The sequence below is a fragment of the Oncorhynchus kisutch genome, linkage group LG4 (assembly GCF_002021735.2).
Source record: "Oncorhynchus kisutch isolate 150728-3 linkage group LG4, Okis_V2, whole genome shotgun sequence".
NCBI classification, from domain to species: Eukaryota; Metazoa; Chordata; class Actinopteri; order Salmoniformes; family Salmonidae; genus Oncorhynchus; species Oncorhynchus kisutch.
The window spans coordinates 23,479,346-23,503,131 of record NC_034177.2 but is presented as its reverse complement, the minus strand read 5'-3'; the positions used below and the strand labels follow the sequence as shown (position 1 = coordinate 23,503,131).

Genomic DNA, 23,786 nt, shown 5'->3' with positions numbered 1-23,786 from the left:
AAACAGCAAGCAATGCAGGTGTAGAAGTTCCATGTTGTCATGCCTCTATGTAGTACTGTATGCCTCCCATAGTCTGTTCTGGACTTGGGGACTGTGAAGAGACCTCTTGTGGCATGTCTTATGGGGTATGCATGGGTGTCCGAGCTGTGTGCCAGTAGTTTAGACAGACAGCTCGGTGCATTCAACATGTCAATACCTATCATAAATAAAAGTAGTGATGAAGTCCATCTCTCCTCCACTTTCAGCCAGGAGAGATTTACATGCATATTATTAATATTAGCTCTCTGTGTACATCCAAGGGCCAGCTGTGCTGCCCTGTTCTGAGCAATTGCAAATTTCCTAAGTCCTTTTTTGTGGCACCTGACCACACGACTGAACAGTAGTCAAGGTGCAACAAAACTTGTGCCTGTAGGACCTGCCTTGTTGATAGTGTTGTGAAGAAGGCAGAGCATTGCTTTATTATAGACAGACTTCTCCCCACCTTAGCTGCTACTGCATCAATATGTTTTGACCATGACAGTTTACAATCTAGGGTTACTCCAAGCAGTTTAGTCATGTCAACTTGCTCAATTTCCACATTATTTATTACAAGCTTTAGTTGAGGTTTTTGTTCCAAATACAATGCTTTAAGTTTTGGAAATATTTAGGGCTAACTTATTCCTTGCCACCCATTCTGAAACTAACTGCAGCTCTTTGTTGAGTGTTGCAGTCATTTCAGTCGCTGTAGTAGCTGACGTGTATAGTGTTGAGTCATCCACATACATAGACACTCTGGCTTTACTCAAAGTCAGTGGCATGTAGTTAGTAAAAATGGAAAAAATCAAGGGGCCTGAACAGCTACCCTGGCGAATGACTGATTCTAACTGGATTATATTTGACAGGCTTCCATTAAAGAACACCATCTGTGTTCTGTTAGACAGGTAAATCTTTATCCACATTATAGCAGGGGGTGTAAAGCCATAACACATACGTTTTTCCAGAGCAGACTATGATCGATAATGTCAAAAGCTGCACTGAAGTCTAACATGACAGCCCCCACAAGCATTTTATCATCAATTTCTCTCAGCCAATCATCAGTCATTTGTGTAAGTGCTGTGCTTGTTGAGTGTCCATCCCTATAAGCATGCTGAAAGTCTGTTGTCAATTTGTTTACTGTGAAATAGCATTGTATCTGGTCAAACAATTTTTCCCCAGAAGTTTACTAAGGGTTGGTAACAAGCTGATTGTTTGGCTATTTGAGCCAGTAAAGGGGGCTTTACTATTCCTGGTTAGTGGAATGACTTTAGCTTCCTTCCAGGCTTGAGGGCACACTCTCTCAAGTAGGCTTAAATTGAAGATGTGGCAAATAGGAGTGGCAATATCGTATGCTATTATCCTTAGTAATTTTCCATCCAGATTGTTAGACCCCAGTGGCTTGTCATTGTTGATAGACAACAATACTTTTTTCACCTCTTCCACATTGACTTTACAGAATTCAAAAGTACAATTCTTGTCTTTCATAATTTGGTCTGATATACTTGGATGTGTAGTGTCAGTGTTTGTTGCTGGCATGTCATCCCTAAGTTTGTTTATCTTGCCAATGAAAAAGTCAATAAAGTAGTTTGCAATATCAGTGGGCTTTGTGATGAATGAGCCATCTGATTCAATGAAAGTGACTAGGCAACAGGGTAGATAATAGACAGTAGCAGCGGCATATATGGTGAGTGTGAATTGTGTGTGTGTTGGGGTGTCAGTGTGAGTATGTGGGTAGAGTCTAGTGGGTGTGCATAGTCAGTGCAAGAGAGTTAGTGCAAAAGTGGACTTCAATATATATGTTTACCACCACTCAAAGCAATAAACTAGTTTTATGTCAGTGATACTCTGGCTCTCAATCATTTTCATCATGACTACTTGTTTTAGCTTGACTGGATGTTTTTGTCAATCTGAATGGAATTCATTTGCCACTGCACTATCTTGAACTAGCTATATCATCAAAACTGGTATCCCACAATATTTTCCCACCCACATAGTGAGAAAGGCAGAAACAAAGCCTATTTTGGTCATGGTTTTGGTGTGCAGTTCAGCACTGTACTGTCAGAGAAGGAAACTCAACGAACTCAACTCAAAAGCCTAAACCTCGCCTCTCCAGAAGGCGGCACTATAGGCAGAGTGTTTGATCAGTCTTTGTGCGCTTATATCGAAGGGCCCCCTTATCGGAGTGAGGAGGTGGTGCCTGCTGCTAGCCACATAGCTAGCTCCTCTCTCTTCTGGTCTACTGCAGTTTCTGTATTTTTCTGATCAACAATGGTACAACTAGTGGGGTCTCTCCGAAAAGAGCTCGCTGATTCCTTATCCGCTTGCCGGGTGCTGGTGGTCGGAGCTGGAGGAATTGGTTGCGAGCTCTTGAAAAATCTTGTACTCACCGGCTTCAAAAATATAGAAGTGGTAAGTCGTGCAGGGGGCGGACATTTGCTGGGTCTTTGTGCAGCCTACAGGCTGAAGTGTGAAAGGCCTGGCATGCTAGCTAGTCTGAAATAAGTGTATATATTAGAACATTTTCACATGAGCCTGGCTATATGTAAGTGGTGGAGTTAGCATTGTAGTTATATAGCTAGCTAGTTACATGCATGTATATAAAAAAACAACATTTAGGTCACTTCGTCCAGAATTTCAATTGCGCGCCATGTTGTCACGACCTCTTTGTGGTCTGCTAACGTTAGCTAGACAATGCTAAGCTGTCCATACCGGTATGCTTGAAGGCTAATTAGCTAGCTGCTAGCAATGCTGGTGATTTGTGATAAGCAATGTAAACTACAATGCAGCTAGCTAGATATATAATAACGTACGGTAGGTAGGTAGCTAACGTTATACAGTTTGTAGCGAAGTCTTTCATACCACGTCCAACTTTTTTGTGAACCTGTCTTGATCTTATTAATTGCATTTTTTGTATCAGTAATTGTGTTTTAACTTCGATTTGCTATGTCTCTTTTATAGATTGATCTGGACATTATTGATGTGAGCAACCTGAACAGACAGTTCCTGTTCCAGAAGAAACATGTGGGGAAGTCCAAGGCGCAGGTAGCTGACAGATGCTTTGTTGTTCTTTCACAAACATGAGATCACTTGGTCTTGCATTCTAAAATACACTGAGTTTACAAAACATTAGGAACACCTTCCTAATATTAAGTTGTACCCCCTTTTGCCCTGAGGCTGTTCAGCCTCAATTCGTCAGGGCATGGACTCTACAAGGTGTCAAACGTTCCACAGGGATGCAGTACCTTGTTGACTCCAATGCTTTCCACAGTTGTGTCAAGTTGGCTGGATGTCATTTGGATTGTGGACCATTCTTGATATACACTGGAAACTGTTGTGTGAAAAACCCGGCAGCGTTGCAGTTCTTGACACTCAAACAGGTGCGCCTGGCACCTACAACCATAGCCAATTCAAAGGCACTTAAATATTTTTTCTTGCCCATTCACTCTCTGAATGGCACACATACACAATTCATGTCTCAAAGCTTAAAGATCCTTCATTCACCTGTCTCTTCCTCTTCATCTACACTGATTTGAAGTGGATTAAACAAGTGACATCAATAAGGGATCATAGCTTTCACCTGGAAAGAGTAGATGTTCCTAATGTTTTGTACACTCCGTGTATGCTGTACACAATCTAAATACTATTTGTGAACTTACGTCTGTCTGTCTTGCAGGTGGCAAAAGAGAGTGTGCTGCAATTCTGTCCCACTGCCAACATTACAGCCTATCATGACAGCATCATGAAGTAAGTCAACTAGTGTTGTGAGTTGCCGGTGTGAGAACTTAAAGTCCATGATCCTGTTTAATGTTTGGTATGTTTGTCCTTCACAGCCCAGAGTACAATGTGGAATTCTTCAGGAACTTCATGCTTGTCATGAATGCTTTGGACAATCGAGGTATAGTAATATCTACTTCCCCCTAATTATACCCTCTTTCCCTACCCCTATTCTGTCTGTAGAGTACATTTGGTATCTTTTCCCTGGTGTGGTCCTGGTCTTAACGCCAGCTGAATCTTTTCTTCCTTGCAGCGGCTCGTAACCATGTGAACAGGATGTGTCTTGCAGCTGACATTCCCCTTATTGAGAGTGGCACAGCTGGCTACCTTGGGCAGGTGACCGTTATTAAGAAGGTAAGACACGGATGAAAACAACCTGTGGATGCCAATTAGAAGCATGGTCATGTTCAGTGCAGTAAAAATTCATTAGATACAGAGTGAAATAATCACCTCTCTCTCCTTGATTTCCCACACTATAGGGTCTTACTGAGTGTTATGAGTGCCAGCCCAAACCCACACAGAAAACCTTCCCTGGTTGTACCATTCGCAACACCCCCTCTGAGCCTATACACTGCATTGTGTGGGCCAAGTACCTGTTCAAGTAAGTGTTGTTGAAGTGCTTTTTTAAATGTATTTTTTATTTATATCACCTTTATTTAACCAGGTAGGCCAGTTGAGAACAAGTTCTCATTTACAACTGCGACCTGGCCAAGATAAAGCAAAGCAGTGCGACAGAGTTACACATTGAATAAACAAATGTACAGTCAATAACACAATATACAATTCTGTATACAGTATCTGCAAATGAGGTAAGGCAATAAATAGGCCAATAGTGGCGAAGTAATTACAATTTAGCAATTTACACTGGAGTGATATATGTGCAGATGAGGATTTGCAAGTAGAAATACTGGTGTGCAAAAGAGCAGATATGGGGATGAGGTAGGTAGTTGGTTGGATGGGCTGTGTACAGCTGCAGCGATCGGTAAGCTGCTCTGACAGCTGACGTTCCAGTTAGTGAGGAAGATAAGAATCTCCAGCTTCAGTGATTTTTGCAATTAATTCCAGTCATTGGTAGCAGAGAACTGGAAGGAAAGGCGGCCAAAGAGGTGTTGGCTTTGGGGATGACCAGTGAAATATACCTGCTGGAGCAAGTGCTACGGGTGGGTGTTGCTATGGTGACCAGTGAGCTGAGATAAGGTGGAACTTTACCTAGCACAGACTTATAGATGACCTGGAGCCAGTGGGTTTGGCAACGAATATGTAGTGACGGCCAGCCGATGAGAGCATACAGGTCGCAGTGGTGGGTAGTATATGGGGCTTTGGTGACCAAACGGATGGCACTGTGATAGACTGCATCCAATTGGCTGAGTAGAGTGTTGGAGGCTATTTTGTAAATGACATCGTCGAGGATCGGTAGGATAGTCAGTTTTGTGAGGATATGTTTGGCAGCATGAGTGAAGCATTTGTTCGAAATAGGAAGCCGATTCTAGATTTCATTTTGGATTGGAGATGCTTAATATGAGTCTGGAAGGAGAGTTTACAGTCTAGCCAGACGCCTAGGTATTTATAGTTGTCCACATATTCTAAGTCAGAACCCTCCAGAGTAGTGATGCTGGGTGAGCGGGTGCGGCCAGCGATTGGTTGAAGAGCATGCCTTTCATTTTACTAGCATTTAAGAGCAGTTGGAGGCCACGGAAAGAGTGTTGTATGGCATTGAAGCTTGTTTGGAGGTTTGTTAAATAGTGTCCAAAGAAGAACCCCCATAGACTGCCAGAGGTCTGTACAACAGGCCCTCCGGACTATTTGAAGCTACTGCAGTACGCCACAGGGTGTTTTTGTGCTGGTCAAGAGCAGTCAAGCCTGGAGTGAACCATGGGCTATATCTGTTCTTAGTTCAACATTTTTTGAAAGGGGCATGCTTATTTAAGATGGTGAGGAAAGCACTTTTTAAAGAACAACCAGGCATCCTCTACTGACGGGACGAGGTCATTATCCTTCCTGGATACCTGGGCCAGGTCGATTAGAAAGGCCTGCTCGTAGAAGTGAGCATTTGACAGTGATAAGGAGTGGTCGTTTGACCGCGGACCCATAACGGACGCAGGCAGTGATCGCTGAGATCCTGGTTGAAGACAGCAGAGGTGTATTTAGAATGCAAGTTGGTCAGGATGATATCTATGAGGGTGCCCATGTTTACGGATTTGGGGTTATACCTGGTAGGTTCCTTGATAATTTGTGAGATTGAGGGCATCTAGCTTAGATTGTAGGATGGCTGGGGTATTAAGCATATCCCAATTTAGGTCACCCAGCAGTATGAACACTGACGATAGATGGGGTGCAATCAATCACATATGGTGTCCAGGGCACAGCTGGGAGCTGAGGGGGGATCTATAACAAGCGGCAACAGTGAGGCACTTATTTCTGGAGAGATGGATCTTTAAAAGTAGAAGCTCAAACTGTTTGGGCATAGACCTGGATAGTATGACCGAACTATGCAGGCAATCTCTACAGTAGATTGCAATTCCGCCCACTTTAGCAGTTCTGTCTTGAAGGAAAATGTTGTAATTGGGGATGGAAATTTCAGAATTTTTGGTGGCCTTCCTAAGCCAAGTTTCAGACACGGCTAGGACATCAGGGTTGGCGATGTGTGCTAAAGCGGTGAATAAAGCAAACTTAAGGACGAGGCTTCTGATGTTAACATGCATGAACCCAAGGCTTTTACTGTTGCACACAGGGCCTTGGTTAACCTCTACATCACCAGAGGAGGAGTAGGATGAGGGTACGGCTAAAGGCTATAAGAACTGGCCATCTAGTGCTTTGGGAACAGAGAATAAAAGGAGCAGATTTCTGGGCATGGTAGGATAGATTCAGGGCATAGTGTACAGACAAGGGTATGGTAGGGTGCGAGTACAGTGGGGATGAGAGAGGTTGCATCTCTGGAGGTGCCAGTTAGGCTAGGTGTGGTCTCTGCATGTGTGGGGGGTAGGACAAGGGGGCTATCTGAGGCATGTTGAGCAGGACTAGGGGCTCTGCAATAAAATAAAACAATGAGAGCTGCCCTAAACAACAGTATTCAAGGCATATTGACATTAAGAGAAAGGCATAAAGCAATCACGGGTGTTGATTGGGAGAGCTAAGACAACAAAGGGTGAGACAACAATGAGTAAACCGCTAGGACAATAACAACGGGTAAATGGCGAGCGCAGGGGCCGATTTACATCAGCAGACCAGTCGTGATGGATCGGCGGGGCTCCATGTCGACAAAGGGTCCAGGCCAATTGGCAAGAGGTATTGTGGTTGGTGTACTTCGTTTGCTAGCCGGGAGATGGGCCTAGCTTGAGGCTAACTGGTGCATGCTTCTGGACAAGGACGATAGCCACTCGGTAGCAACTAGCTAGCTGCGAAGATCCGGTGTAATGGTCCAGAGCTTGCGTCAGGAATCCGGGGATGTAGTGGGGGAAAAAGCAGTCCGATATGCTCAGGGCTGATATTGTGCTGTGCAGACTGGCAGGTATTATCCAGGCTATCCGGGCTAAAGCGTCTGGAGTCCGAGCTAAAGGTTAAGACCGCTAGCAGTGGCTAACAATGACTAAATGGCTAGTAGCTAATTAGCTGGCTAGCTGCTGGTGGAGGTTCTAGTTATAAGGTCTAAAAAATAGCAGATCCTTGTGTGAGGCGGGTTGCATGAAGGTATATTTAATTCGAAATGGGGGAAAAAGAGATTTGAATTGTACACAAAACCCCAGAAAAATATTGAATATTTACATGGGCCGAAAAACAAACGCGTCTTACTGCTGCGCCATCTTGGAAGATAACTTTTATGTATCTCACTAGTTGTAAACCAATGAGGAATAGGTTGTGATTGTTATCTTCATCCTAAGTGAGTGTTGGTGTTGCTTGCAGAGATATGTTTTATTGCTGGGAGGTTGAGATTAAGCCCATGATAATGACAATTTTAATCTCCACCTCAGCCAGCTCTTTGGAGAGGAGGATGCAGATCAGGAGGTGTCCCCTGACACCGCTGACCCAGAGCTTTCATGTGAGTAGAGCGCAACACTAGAGAATTCTAATACTGCCACCTCCCTGCTCTCCATAGACCAGAGGGGTAAGATGCACTGACACGTTTGCAGTAAAAGGCTGCTGTGTACACTGGTTTTCATTGAGGTCTCTTGTCTCCTTTTCTCAGGGAACCCTGCAGACACTGAAGCCCGAGCCACAGCATCTGATCAGGATGGAGACATCAAACGGGTGTCCACCAAGGACTGGGCACGATCCACAGGCTACGACGCAGTCAAACTCTTCAACAAGGTAGGCTTTAGTGTGAACAAGCATTCACTAAAGGACTGCTTAAGTGAAAGTGTCCCCTTGTCTTGTTGTCAACAAGCTTATTAGCCCCTTGACTTTGGCTAATAGCCATTTGCTTTGTGTGGTCCTCCAGCTTTTCAAAGATGACATCCAGTACCTCCTGACCATGGATAAGCTGTGGAAGAAGAGGAAAGCGCCACTCCCTCTGGATTGGCTTGAGATTCAGAAACTTGGTAAGATATTAGCATCCTACACTGAACAAAAAATATAAACGCATTGTGTATTATGTTGGTCCCATGTTTCATGAGCAGAGATAAAATTAAAGCTTATTTCTCTCAAATTTTGTGCACAAATTTGTTTAAATCTGTTAGTGAGAATTTCTCCTTTGCCAAGATAACCCATCCACCTGACAGGTGTGGCATATCAAGAAGCTGGTTAAACAGCATGATCATTACACAGGTACACCGTGTGCTAGGAACAATAAAAGGCCTCTCTTAAAATGTGCTTTTTTGTCACAAATGCCACAGAAGTCTCAAGTTGAGGGATTATGCAATTGGCATACTGACTGAAGGAATGCCTGCCAGCTCTGTTGCCAGAGATTTTAATGTTAATTTCTCTACCATAAGCTGTCTCCAACGTCGTTTTAGATAATTTAGCAGTACGTCCAACTGGCCTCACAACTGCAGACCACGTGCATGGCGTCGTGTGGGAGAGCGATTTGCAGATGTTACGAGTGCTCTACGTGCCATGTAAAAAAGCCAACATTTAAGTTCCTTGCTCAGAACATGCGAACATATGAATGCTGGTGGTTCAATATTCCCAGTTGTAGTTATTATAGGAATTATAAGACTATTTCTCGCTATATCATTTTGTATTTCATATACCTTTGACTATTGGATGTTCTAATAGACACTTTAGTATTTCCAGCCTAATCTCAGGAGTTGACCGGCTTGAAGTCATTAACAGCGCTGTGATGCAAGCATTGCTAAGAGCTGCTGACAAATGCATTAAAGTTTGAATGAATGCTTACGAGCCTGCTGCCGCCTACCACCGCTCAGACTGCTCTATCAAATCATAGACTTAATTATAATATAATAAACACAGAAATACATTGTGGTCAAATCCGGAAACTATAATTTCGTAAACAAAATGTTTATTCTCTCAATGAAATACGGAACCGTTCCGTATTTTATGAAACGGGCAGCAACCCTAAGTCTAAATATTGCTGTTACATTGCACAACCTTCAATGTTATGTCATAATTATGTAATGCTCTGGCAAATTAGTTCACAGTTCGCAACGAGCCAGACGGCCCAAACGGTTGCATTTAACATGACTCTGAATGAACGCAAGAGAAGTGACACAATTTCCCTACTTAATATTGCCTGCTAACATGAATTTCTTTTAACTAAGTATGCAGGTTTAAAAAATATATATACTTGTGTATTGATTTTAAGAAAGGCATTGATGTTTATGGTTAGGTATATTCGTGCAACGATTGTGCTTTTTTCATGAATGCGCTTTTGTTAAATCATCACCCGTTTGGTGAAGTAGGCTGTGATTCGATGATAAATTAACAGGCACCGCATTGATTATATGCAACGCAGGACAAGCTAGTTAGCCTTGTAATATCATCAACCATGTGTAGTTAACTAGTGATTATGTTTGATTGTTTTTTATACGATAAGTTTAATGCTAGCAGCTTACATTGGCTCCTTGCTGCACTCTCGTTACGGCCTGCCACGCAGTTTCCTCGTGGAATGCAATGTAATCGGCCATAATCGGCATCCAAAAATGCGGATTACCGATTGTTATGAAAACTTGGGATCGACCATGCCGATTAATCGGTCTAATTCTACTCTGGATTGACGTGTACGACAGCGTTTTCCAGTTCCTGCCAATATCCAGCAATTAAGCACACCAATTGAAGAGGAGTGGGACCACAGGCCACAATCAACCGCTTGATCAACTCTGTGAAGGAGATGTCGAACTGTATGAGGCAAATGGGGGTCACACTAGATACTGACTGGTTTTCTGATCGACGCCCCTACATTTAAAAAAAAAACAAAAAATTTAACAGGTATCTGACCAACAAATGCATGTCTGTATCCCCCAGTCATGTGAAATCCATAGATTAGGGCCTAATTTATTTATTTCAAATGACTGATTTCCTTATATGAACTGTAAGTCAGTAAAATCTTTGAAATGGTTGAGTTTATATTTTTGTTCAGTATATATTATATTGCTCCAAGCTTCTGGAGAGTGCAGTGGACCAATTTGATTTAGAAGATTTTGTTGTGGTAGTTTAGTTTTGTCATTGTCTCTCTCTCTCTTTCTGGTTGTGCGATAGCGTGTCCCCAGGAGGTGACTGGGACGGGACTGAAGGACCAACAGGTGTTGGGTGTGGCAGGTTACTCCCAGCTCTTCTCCCGCAGCGTGGAAACCCTGCGTTCCATGCTGGCTGACAAAGGGGATGGAGCAGAACTTGTGTGGGACAAGGTGAGGACCTAAGGATTGGACATTGCAGAATCAACACTGCCCCACTGGAACAAAATATTTTGGTGGAGATAGAAAATAGACCTGGGAAGATTATGCTCTTTTGGCATTGCATTTGAGTAACATTTTCCTCCTTTTGCTAGGATGACCCTCCAGCGATGGACTTTGTGACAGCAGCCGCCAACTTGCGCATGCATATCTTTAGCATGAACATGAAGAGCCGTTTTGACATCAAGTGTGGGTATTTTGGGTGAAAGATGTCGAGCTGTTAAGTTCTTATTGTGACAATTTATTATTGATACAGATTCATACAATTGATTTTACTTTCTTGCTTTAAAGTTCCAATGCTGCTGTTTTTTTATCTCGATATCAAATAATATCTGCTTAACAATTAAGAACAATTAAGTACCTTACTGTGATTGTTTGTTTTGAATTAAAATGGTCAATTTCTCAAGCAAGAATATGGCTAGGACTGTATGGGAGTGGTCTGAGTGGGCAGGGGGAAACTGAAAACTATATGTTATTGGCTGAGAGGTTTGGAACGTTAACTAATGTACCACTTGATGTCACAAGGCAGGCCAAAACAGACAGAAATTGTAGGCAGTCTTTTCAAACAGCTCTTACACTAAAAAGAGCATGATCGTTTTCATAATTTCACAGTATTATTCCACCTTCATGTTGTGGAAATGTATATAAATCATGTTTTTGACTGCACTGGGCATTTAAATGTTTCTAAGTCTGATACCTATTAAGGTGTTTTGATTTTGTAAATTGTTCCTTGCAGCCATGGCAGGAAACATCATCCCAGCAATCGCCACAACCAATGCAGTCATTGCTGGCCTCATTGTGCTGGAGGCTCTGAAGATCCTGTCTGGAGATGTGGAGCAGTGTCGCACGGTGAGAAATCAGGAGTGATCCCTTCTACTCTTAGAGGGTGGTACTCTACCTTTGATCATCTGCCCCTAGTCTGCACATTCAGGGAAGCTTTGACAGTATGAATGGGGCACTATTTTCAAAATTCAGCATATCACTTACTTGGCCCAGCATTTCATTCACTAATTGTAGCCATGATGGTTGTAAATAATTTTATAGATGATGAGTGTTTGGTGTATGCCTACTGTCCTCTGAAACATTTTCCAATGTTCCTTCCTGTATGGTCTTCTTAGATCTTCCTGAACAAGCAGCCTAACCCCAGGAAAAAGCTGCTTGTTCCATGTGCTTTGGACCCACCCAGTGCCAACTGTTATGTGTGCGCCAGCAAGCCAGAGGTTACAGTCAAACTGAATGTGCACAACACTCTTGTGCTGGCCCTTCAAGACAAGGTAATGTATGCCTCTCTGGCTCCTGTATGCATGTGACCATGCTTGCCATCAGACTGATAAAGACAAACACACAGACTGGTATGGATGTTGTGGGCCAGTGATGAAGACATTTTTGACCATAGAGGCAGAGATGAAGCCAGATGGATATTGACTGCTTAGAGAGTTGCATGTTGATCTATACAACACCAATCTGGTTTGCTTGTTTGTTGCAACCACCACAACACAGTGAAAAGTGATCAGCATATCTATGTGTTCCGCTAAAGATTCTTGTTTCTTTGTTAGATATTAAAGGAGAAGTTTGGGATGGTGGCGCCAGATGTGCAGATCGAGGATGGGAAAGGGACAATCCTCATCTCCTCTGAGGAGGGTGAAACTGAAGGTATAAGACAATCACAGAATAATATCAGACTGTTCCCAAGGAGACCAGTAGAGGATGCCAACCTGTTCCCATGGTGACTGCAGGCCTTAACATTAACATTTTTAGCCACTTTACAAATAAAATGCATTACTATCTTTTTTTACCCTCGAATAAGACAAAAGGGTAGGCTAGCTACACTCTGCTTATTGGCTTCTTTGCATAGTCAAGCCTACACTGCCTCTTTAAGGCTCTCCTGAAAAATGGTTGGCCACCCTTCGTAGCCTATAAAATAATGCAACATTACAAGTAAAACCAAATACTTTTTTGGTTTATAAAATAATTCCGTCCAGGGCTTGAAATTAAGGGTGTCCCGTTGTCCCTGGGACGATAAACAATGTCTGCGGTTCAAAATACAACCACTGCACATGTTTCTTAATCACATTTTATTGGTCACATACACTTATTTAGCTGATGTTCTTGCGGGAGTAGCAAAATCCAAAAAGCAATGAGTTCGGTGCAACAGATCAGACCGTTTAGCTTAAAATGTTGATCAAGTAATTTTTTTTTATTTCACCTTTATTTAACCAGGTAGGCAAGTTGAGAACAAGTTCTCATTTACAACTGTGACCTGGCCAAGATGAAGCAAAGCAGTTCGACACATACAACAACAGAGTTACACATGGAGTAAAACAAACATACAGTCAATAATACAGTAGAAAAATAAGTCTATATACAATGTGAGCAAATGAGGTGAGATAAGGGAGGTAAAAGCAAAAAAAGGCCATGGTGGCGAAGTAGAACATTGGAATGGTAGATTTGCAGTGGAGGAATGTGCAAAGTAGAGAGAGAAATAATAGGGTGCAAAGGAGCTAAATTATAGATGGGCTATGTACAGGTGCAGTAATCCGTGAGCTGCTCTGACAGCTGGTGCTTAAAGCTAGTGAGGGAGATAAGTGTTCCCAGTTTCAGAGATTTTTGTAGTTCGTTCCAGTCATTGGCAGCAGAGAACTGGAAGGAGAGGTGGCCAAAGGAAGATTTTGTTTTGGGGGTGACCAGCGAGATATACCTGCTGGAGCGTGTGCTACAGGTGGGTGCTGCTATGGTGACCAGCGAGCTGAGATAAGGGGGGACTTTACCTAGCAGGGTCTTGTAGATGGCCTGGAGCCAGTGGGTTTGGTGACGAGTATGAAGCGACGGCCAGCCAACGAGAGCGTACAGGTCGCAGTGATGGTTAGTATATGGGGCTTTGGTGACAAAACGGATGGCACTGTGATAGACTGCATCCAATTGATTGAGTAGGGTATTGGAGGCTATTTTGTAAATGACATCGTCAAGGATCGGTAGGATGGTCAGTTTTACAAGGGTGTGTTTGGCAGCATGAGTGAAGGATGCTTTCTGGCGAAATAGGAAGCCAATTCTAGATTTAACTTTGGATTGGAGATGTTTGATGTGAGTCTGGAAGGAGAGTTTACAGTCTAACCAGACACCTAGAGTATGTGGACAACTACCTAAGTCAAAACCGTCCAGAGTAGTGATGTTGGACGGGCGGGCAGGTGCAGGCAGCGATTGGTTGAAGAGCATGCATTTAGTTTTACTTGTATTTAAGAGCAATTGGAGGCCACGGAAGGAGAGTTGTATGGCATTGAAGCTTGTCTGGAGGGTTGTTAACAGTGTCCAAAGTGTCCATATTATAAGCTCAACAATGCGCTCATGGCTGTAGGCTACGTACAAATGTTCCAAAATTCAATTAGCGGGAAAACACTCGCTTTTAAGTTAAAACTAACAGTAGTCAAGTAGGCTACTGTGGCTATTTGATCATAATGTAGTCCTAACAGAGTAACCTACCATCAAAAACAATGAAGAAAATGCATCCAATAACATTTTAACATGGAAATAGCTGTTCTATCGTTCAGCCTACAGTAGCAGCCAATGTGTTGTGTTCGATGTAGGCCTACATTGAGACTTTTGGAGAGAAAAAACATTAACCAGGGCGGTGCCACTCCCGAGTGGTACAGCGGTCTACGGCACTGCATCTCATTGCAAGAGTTAAAGGTTCAATTTAAAAAAGTGTGAAACTGTTTATCCACGTGACCTTCAGACAAGGTGACTGAACATGTTGTTTGATGCAAGAAACCACTTTACAATATAAAATGCATCATTATTCCCATACCATTATTACAGTGAATCAGACATTATTCTACCCTCTGCCTATTGGCCACTTAGCTTATTCAAGCCTGTCTCAAAATACATTGCCCCTTTAAGACAAAAAAAAGCTCTTTACCTGACTGACGTTTCAAAGATGTCTTGAAATGCACACATTTGTGCTCTTTTTGGAATCACACTCCCCATTGCTGACTACAAATTATCTATAACTGGGCTAATAACTCACTAACTAGCAAAGGATATGAACAAATGTACACACGTCCCTACATGAAGCTCTTGCTTTGATCTCAAAACAAGTGCATCTATTCTCGACTGCTGATCCTGCAAAAGGTCCAGTTCAAAGTGAATGGCACAGATCTATGGCAATTTGTCTAATTCTGAATGCTGATTGGTTAAAACAGAATTCCCAGCCGGTGTCTATTCCACAAGTTCCCACCGGCTAACTCTATGACGTTAAAATGCCTATTTACTCTGTTCCATCTGACTGCACAATCCACTGTCTCATCAGCCCAGCCAGGCAATTTATAAACTTGATCTCTACTATAAAAAACATTATCTCCCATTTCTTTTAGACTAACATTTTAGTTTTCAACAGAGGAGATTTGTATTAACCGACATTTGCAACATTGTCTCAATATAGAATTTCAATCTTCAGCATTCCCATAGTAATGAATGTGTCGGGCGAGCCAGTCAGGTAGCGTCCTCTGAACAACAGTGTCCTAACGAGTGAGCACATTTTCTATGCCAGACGAAATCGTGCCTCATTAGCTCATTGTTATGGATGTATCCAAATAAATGTCACTGGAAAACAGCTTAAACGAATGCAAATGCGGATAAGAACATTGCCAGCCAGTATGGCAATGGAACATTTATAACGAACGACTGAGTCGTGTCCATAGATACAGAACAAAATGACTGAATGACTTGGTCGTGTCCATAGATACAGAACAAAATGACTGAATGACTTGGTCGTGTCTCTAGCAACCGAACCAATAGAACGAACGACCAGCCGGTTGGGTAGCAACCCTAGATTTGTGTCGGGACTATATCTTTTCGAAGGATGAAATGGTATGAATTAATAAATCAAAACCTTTTTAAATTAAAATATGGCAATCATTATTTGAATATGTTGGTAACCTGTTTGTATAAAAGTGCTAATGTTCTCGACTTTTTCAGGACCCTGTCTTCCAAAGATAATTCGTAAAAATCCAAATAAATTCACAGATCTTCATTGTAAAGGGTTTAAACAATGTTCCAATGCTTGTTCAATGAACCATAAACAATTAATGAACATGCACCTGTGGAACGGTCATTAAGACACTAACAGCTTACAGACGGTAGGCAATTAAGTTCAGTTATGAAAACTTAGGACACTGAAGAGGCCTTTCTACTGACTCTGAAAAACACCAAAAGAAAGATGCCCAGGGTCCCTGCTCATCTGTGTGAACGTGCCTTAGACATGCTGCAAGGGGGCATGAGGACTGCAGATGTGGCCAGGGCAATAAATTGCAACGTCTGTACTGTGAGATGCCGAAGACAGCACTACAGGGAGACGGAACGGACAGCTGATCGTCCTCGCAGTGGCAGACCACGTAACAACACCTGCACCGGATTGGGACATCCGAACATCCTGTACCTGTCCCGCAGGTGTGATGGCAACAACAACTGCCTGAGTTACACCAGGAACGCACAATCCCTCCATCAGTTCTCAGACTGTCCGCAATAGGCTGAGAGAGGCTGGACTGAGGGCTTGTAGGCCTGTTGTAAGGCAGGTCCTCACCAGACATCACCTGAAACAATGTCGCCTATGGGCACAAACCCACCATCGCCGGACCAGACAGGACTGACAAAAAGTGCTCTTAACTGACGAGTCGCGGTTTTGTCTCACTGGGGGTGCTGGTAGGATTTGCGTTTATCGTCGAAGGAATGAGCGTTACACCGAGGCCTGTCCTCTGGAGCGGGATCGATTTGGAGGTGGAGGGTCTGTCATGGTCTGGGGCGGTGTGTCGCAGCATCATCGGACTGAGCTTGTTGTCATTGCAGGCAATCTCAACGCTGTGCGTTACAGGGAAGACATCCTCCTCCCTCATGTGGTACCCTTCCTGCAGGCTCATCCTGACATGACCCTCCAGCATGACAATGCCACCAGCCATACTGCTCGTTCTGTGCGTGATTTCCTGCAAGACAGGAATGTCAGTGCTCTGCCATGGCCAGCAAAGATCCCGGCTCTCTATCCCATTGAGCACATCTGGGACCTGTTGGATTGGAGTGTGAGGGCTAGGACCATTCCCCCCCCCCAGAAATGTTCGGGAACTTGCAGGTGCCTTGGTGGAAGAGTGGGGTAACATCTCACAGCAAGAACTGGAAAATCTGGTGTAGTCCATGAGGAGGAGATGCACTGCAGTACTTAATGCAGCTGGTGGCCACACCAGATACCGACTGTTACTTTTGACCCTCCCCCTTTGTTTAGGTACACATTATTCAATTTCTGTTAGTCACGTGTCTGTGGAACACTTGACAGTGAGAGGATGTTTCTTATTTTGCTGAGTTTAGGTTATTGGCCATTCAGATTCACATGGAGGGATTTATTTCATAATAAGCTTAAACTTGTCATTCAATGTTTCTATAGGCTATTGATGTTTGTTCTCTCATTAGTCCCCTGGCTACCTTACATTTGTAGGCTATTCAAACTACTTTGATGTAACTCAGCTAGCATTCAGCATTCATTGTTTGATCAGGAGAATGGCATGCATGCATAAAATGATGAAAGCATAGCCTAACCCAAAGTCATATTCATAGTCTATCGAATGGAGAGAAGGGAATATAGCCTACGTTTTTTAAAACGCCTAGCCACAAGATGGTTAAGGACTGTCCGTATTTACAGTGCCTTCAGAAAGTATTCATACACCTTGACTTATTCTACATTTGTGTTACAGCCTGAATACAAAATTGATTAAATGTTTTTTAAATCTAACCCATCTACACACAATACCCCATAGTGACTAAGTGAAAACATGTCTTTAGACATTTCTACACATTGAAAATAAAATACAGAAATCTTATTTACATTGGTATTCACACCCCTTTACTATGTCACTCTAAATAAGGTCAAGGGCATCCGATTTCCGTTGTCCATCCTTGAGATGCCAATACAACTAAATTGGAGTCCACCTGTGGCCAATTCAATTGCGTGGACATGATTTAGAAAAACACCTGTCTATATAAGGTCACACAGTTTGACATTCCTGCAGTCAGCATGCCCATTGCACGCTCCCTCAACTTGAGTTGCCTTTTATTGTCCCCAGCACAAGATGCTGTTTAATCGACTTCTTTATGTCAGGTGGATGGATAATCTTGGCAAAGGAGAAATGCACAACATTTTAGAGAAAAGCTTTTTGTGCGCATGAAACATTTATGGGATCTTTTTTTTTTGCTCCTGAAAGATGGGACCAACACTTACATGTTGTGGTTCATATTTTTGTTCAATACATTTTGCCTGAATGCAAAGCGCTGTCTGGGTAGAACTAGGCCACAGCTCATCACCCGTCGAATATAATCCCTACCGTGAAGCATGGTGGTTGCAGCATCATGCTATGGGGATGCTTTTCAGCGGTAGGAACTGTGAGACTGGTAAGGATCGAAGGAACATGAATGGAGCCAAATACAGGCAAATCCTAGATGAGAACCTGCTTCAGAGTGCAAACGACCTTCGGTTGGGCGAATGAGCCCAAGCATACAGCCAAAGCAAGGCTGGAATGGCTTCAAAACAATAATGTGAAAGTCCTTGAGTGGTCCAGCCAAAACCCAGACTTGAATCCCATTGAAAGTTTATGGAAAGACTTGAATAATGCTGTTCACCGGAAGAATGGGAGAAAATCCCCAAATTCAGATGTGCAAAGCTGATACAGACATACCCAAGACGACTCAAGGCTGTAATCACCGACAAAGTTGCTTCTGCAAAATATAGACTCAGGGGTGTGACTACTTATGTAATAGAGATATATTTAATTTTCAATACATTTGCTAACATTTCTAAAAACATGTTTTCACCTTGTCATTATGGGTTATTATGTATAGATGGGTGAGAGGGAAAAAATATTTTTAATCCATTTTGAATTCGGGCTGTAATACGTACTGCATTGAATAGCCCCCGCGATATGCAACTTTTCAGTTAAGTCAGGAACCAACATACACAGTCAGCGTAGCAGCGTAGCCTAGTGGTTAGAGCGTTGGACTAGTAACCGGAAGGTTGTGAGTTCAAATCCCCGAGCTGACAAGGTACAAAAATCTGTCGTTCTGCCCCTGAACAGGCAGTTAACCCACTGTTCCCAGGCCGTCATTGAAAATAAGAATGTGTTCTTAACTGACTTGCCTGGTTAAATAAAGGTAAAAAAATATATAAAAAAAAAAAGTTGGGAAAGTTAAGGCTAGCTTTTTCAAACAAATTTGCATCCTGTAGCACTAAGTCCAAAAAGTACTGGGACACTAAAGTCCATGGAGAATAAGAGCAGCACTTCCCAGCTGCCCACTGCACTGAGGCTAGGAAACCCTGTCACCACCGATAAATCCGTGATAGAGAATTTCAATAAGCATTTTTCTACGGCTGGCTATGCTTTCCACCTGGCTACCCCAGTCAACAGCCCTGCTCCCCTCACTGCAACTTGCCCTAGCCCCCCCATTTCTCCTTCACCCAAATAGAGATAGCTGAGGTTCTGAAAGAGCTGTAAAATCTGGACCCTACAAATCAGCAGGGCTGGACAATCTGGACCCTCTCTTCCGAAATTGTTGCAACCCCTATTACTAGCTTGTTCAACCTCTCGAATCGTCTGAGATCCCCAAAGATTGGAAGGGGGAGACATTCTAGACCCAAACTGCTACAGACATATCTATCCTCCCCCGTCTTTCTAAGGTCTTTGAAAACCAAGTTAAACAAACAGATCACCGACCATTTTGAATCCCACCGTACCTTCTCCGCTATGCAGTCTGGTTTCCGAGATGGTCATGGGTGCACCTCAGCCACGCTCAAGGTCCTAAACGACATAACCGCCATCTATTAAAGACAGTACTGTGCAGCTGTATTCATCGACCTGTCCAAGGCTTTCGACTCTCAGTCACCACATTCTTATCGACAGATGCAAAAGCCTTGGTTTATCAAATGACTGCCTCGCCTGGTTCACCAACTACTTCCCTGACCGAGTTCAGTGTGTCAAATTGGAGAGCCTGTTGTCCGGACCTCTGGCAGTCTATGGGGGTGCCACAGGGTTCAATCCTTGGGCCGACTCTTTCCTCTGTATTCATCAATGATGTCGCTCTTGCTGCTGGTGATTGTCTGATCCATCTATACGCAGACGACACCATTCTGTATACTTCAGGCCCTTTGGACACTGAGTTAAGTAACCTCCAAATGAGCTTCAATGCCATACAACTCTCCTTCCGTGGCCTCCAACTGCTCTTAAATGCAAACTAAATGCATGCTCTTCAACTGATCGCTGCCCACACCTACCCACCCGTCCAGCATCACTACCCTGGACGGTTCTGACTTAGGTATTTGTAGTTGTCCACATATTCTAGGTGTCTGGTTAGACTGTAAACTCTCCTTCCAGACTCACATTAAGCATCTCCAATCCAAAATTAAATTTAGAATCGGTTTCCTATTTCGCAACAAAGCATCCTTCACTCATATTGCCAAACACAACCTCGTAAAACTGACTATCCTACCGATCCTTGACTTCGGCGATGTCATTTACAAAATGGCCTCCAACACTCTACTCAGCAAATTGGATGCAGTCTATCACAGTACCATACGTTTTGTCACCAAAGCCCCATATACTACCCACCACTGCGACCTGTATGCTCTCATTGGCTGGCCCTCACTTTATATCCCTCGCCAAACCCACTGGCCCCAGGTCATCTGTAAGTTGTTGCTAGGTAAAGCCCTGCCTTATCTCAGCTCGCTGGTCACCATAGCAGCACCCACCCACATCACGTTCTCCAACAGGTATATTTCACTGGTCACCCGCAAAACTAATTCCTCCTTCAGCCGCCTTTCCTTACAGTTCTCTGCTGCCAATGACTGCAACGAGCTGCAAATTATCACTGAAGCTGGAGACTTGTATCTCCCAGCTTTAAGCACCAGCTGTCAGAGCAGCTCACAGATCACTGTACCTGTACATAGCCAATCTGTAAATAGCCCATCCAACTACCTCATCACCATATTGTTATTTATTTGATTTATTTAGCTCCTTTGTACCCCAGTACCGCTACTTGCACACTGATCTTCTGCACATCTATCACCCCAGTGTAATTTCGCTACTATGGCCTATTTATTACCCCCCCCCCCCCTATCCTACCTCATTTGCACACACTGTATATAAACTTTCTCTATTGTATTATTGACTGTATTTTTGTTTACTCCATGTGTAACTCTATTATTCGAGTCATATTGCTTTGCTTTATCTTGGCCAGGTCGAAGTTGTAAATGAGAACTTGTTCTTAACTAGCCTACCTGGTTAAATGAAGGTTAAATAAATCAAATAAAAACAACAAAATGTGGAATAAGTCATGCGGGATGAATACTTTCTGAAGGCACTGTATAAAAATAAAATTTGGTTTAGGCCATAAGGCCCAAGCATCTGACAGCGAGAGAGGGGAGAGACAATATTTTCTGAATGGCCAATTTGCGCTGCTTTGGTGTACTACTCTGCTCTGTCTAGCCTACATTCCTCTTGCGTTCTGTATAACATATTTATTGAAATAGGCCAGCCTTTATTTTAATTTTTTTTTTATTTTACCATTTATTTAACTAGGCAAGTCAGTTAAAGAACAAATTCTTATTTTCAATGGCGGCCTAGGAACGGTGGGTTAACTGCCTGTTCAGGGGCAGAACGACAGATTTGTACCTTGTCAGCTCGGGGGTTTGAACTTGCAACCTTCCAGTTACTAGTCCAACGCTCTAACCACTAGGCTACCCTGCCTAGAAGCCTTTCATAAAACAAGATAATAGCAAATAGGAATAGACAAATTACTCAGAATGTCACCGAGCTGCCCTGCCCGACTCCGTTATTTATTGCGTGGCGCTAGTCAAGTTCAAATACGCTAAACCAGGGGTCTCCAACCCTGTTCCTGGAGAGCCACTGTCCTTTTCTCTCCAACCCCAGTTGTAACTAACCTGGTTCAGGTTATCAACCAAGTATTAGAGTTGGCGTAAAAACCTACAGGACGGTAACTCTCCAGAAACAGGGTTGGAGACCCCTGGGCAAAAAAGTTGTCTGTCACATCACAATATTGTCACCATTGGCAATGGCTGTCGATGATCGTCGATAGATGATACTATCATTAATATCGCTAAACCCTGTATTGTACTCAATGGTATACTCTTATCAGGTATACATATTTATGATCATGCACCATTCTCTTCTTATAGCAAACAACAGCAAGTTTCTGTCTGACTTTGGGATACGACATGGTAGCCGTCTGCAAGTGGATGACTTTTTGCAGGATTACACACTCCTGGTTAACGTGATTCACTGGTAAGAGAGGATGCATTTCTCTGTGCTGTATAGGCCTTTGCATTTGCATGACTAATGCAAATTTGTTTCCTTAACGTAAATGTATTTCTGCGCTTTTCTGGAAAAGTGAGGACTTGGAGAAGGATGTGGAGTTTGAGGTGGTGGGTGACGCCCCTGACAAAGCCCCAACCCCACCCAGCGCACAAGAGGACAAGAATGTTGCCAACGGCAACAAAGACTCTGCAGAACCGTCCACATCTTCCAAAGGTGAGCAAAACTGACCTTGACTACAGAGATGGACTGTTTTTAAACTGTCTAATAATCCAAATCCGGGTCAGAAGTCACCGGTCCTGTCCTTTTAAACCATTTTATTTATGGTACTGAGAATCATGTGCAGCTATGTTTATTTTGTAGCTGAAAGTAAACTCAAATGGTACATGTCGATCATCTCTCGTCTGACTTTCTCTTGATTTCCTTTCTTCTTAGCCCCTGCTGAGCAGGACGATGTTCTGATAGTTGATTCAGACGAGGAGGAGCCATCCTCCAGCACTATGGATGTCCGCATGGAGTCAGGAGGCCACAAGAGGAAGCTCCATGATGCTGAGACAGGCGAGGCTTCAGCCAAGCGCCAACGCCTGGATCAGCCTTTGGCTGCCGATGAGGAAGATGATGACATCATTGCACTAGACTAGTATGTCTCTCCTGGCCCCTCCCCTCTTCAGAAGGATGAAACTCTGTGTTTGTGTTTTCATACGCTGTTCCTCTTACCAAACATGTGTAAATATAAATGTACAAAAACTGTTGTGTGCCAGTTTTTTTTATTTTGGTCCATCACAGATGGATAAAATACTTTTAGCTTTTTGTATTTTTTTATAATGTATTTGTCATGTCACAAGTCAGGGTGTGGTTTGTAGGGAGACTGAAAGAAACATTTAATAGCAAATGTTTTTTCAGTGTATTTCATCCAGTAAACGTACACCTCCATTGAAGGAATGTAAAAAAAAGTTTTCAAACCCAATCATTTCTTTGAGTCAAGCATTGACTGAATTTTCTTTGTAATTGTTAACCATTGACCACTTGCAGGGTGAATTGCTTTGTCACAGCTGGTTAAAAAAGAAATTGTTCTGGAGTTTGTTACTTTATTTATAAATCTTTCATGTGGTTTATAGTTGGAGCCATCATATCCAGGCCTCAACCTCCCTTTGGACCAAATAGATAACGACACAATAAACACTTACATCTAATGACCCCAAAATGTTTTTTTAAGCTTTAGCATACACATTATTACTGGTATTTGTTTGGAACATCAGTACTTTGGCTTGTTTTTACTGGACACACCACCAAATTTCAATTTGCTAACTTATTTGTGGTGCTTTTTTTGGGGGGGGGGGGGCTATGAAGCCCTTTCATTGCTTGGTTTTGGTTTGACAATAAATGATCTGTTTTTGCCACGGTTGTCTTCTAAAGGGTTCAGACTGAGAAAAGGCCTCATTATAGCAATTACAAGTTTGCCGAAAGAGCGAATGAGTTTCATAACGTCCCTTTAATGTTTGTCTTCCAACGTCCTGGGACTGAAGGAAAAACATTTTTCAGAGCAAATGTTTTGTAACTGAAGGTGTGTGTAGGGATTAAAGTCCAAAAGAGTCAACTCAGCCCTGTCAGTAAATGGAGTACACAAGAAAAGCCATAACATAAGCATGTTTACAATAAACATGACATTCCTAAGGAGCTTTAGCTGAACATATTCTCAGTCCCATAGTAGCACAACATTTGCAAGACTTCTATGTTATTCAAAATAACCTTAACCAATCATTTACATTAAATCAGAATAGAATACTTGGGCTGTTTG

General features: G+C 42.9%; 1 protein-coding gene across 1 annotated transcript; it reads left to right on the top strand.

The window, feature by feature from the left end:
* The first annotated feature begins 2,130 nt into the window (after positions 1–2,130).
* LOC109889255 (SUMO-activating enzyme subunit 2) lies at positions 2,131–23,386 on the top strand. Its single transcript, XM_020480559.2, has 17 exons — positions 2,131–2,424; positions 2,974–3,057; positions 3,689–3,759; positions 3,846–3,910; positions 4,043–4,143; positions 4,269–4,390; positions 7,758–7,825; positions 7,973–8,094; positions 8,225–8,324; positions 10,441–10,589; positions 10,730–10,823; positions 11,371–11,483; positions 11,753–11,908; positions 12,191–12,287; positions 21,853–21,958; positions 22,065–22,204; positions 22,424–23,386. Exons 1-17 carry the CDS (start codon positions 2,284–2,286, stop codon positions 22,627–22,629), a joined length of 1,935 nt encoding a protein of 644 aa, XP_020336148.1. The 5' UTR covers positions 2,131–2,283; the 3' UTR covers positions 22,630–23,386.
* Positions 23,387–23,786: the final 400 nt, after the last annotated feature.

Bases quoted from the DNA above. Each gene is read 5' to 3' on its own strand.
- LOC109889255 (XM_020480559.2), top strand. From the start codon at position 2,284: ATGGTACAACTAGTGGGGTCTCTCCGAAAAGAGCTCGCTGATTCCTTA. The intron at 4,144-4,268 runs GTAAGACACGGA...CCCACACTATAG, and splicing joins AGGTGACCGTTATTAAGAAG to GGTCTTACTGAGTGTTATGA. The intron at 10,824-11,370 runs GTGGGTATTTTG...TGTTCCTTGCAG, and splicing joins GAGCCGTTTTGACATCAAGT to CCATGGCAGGAAACATCATC.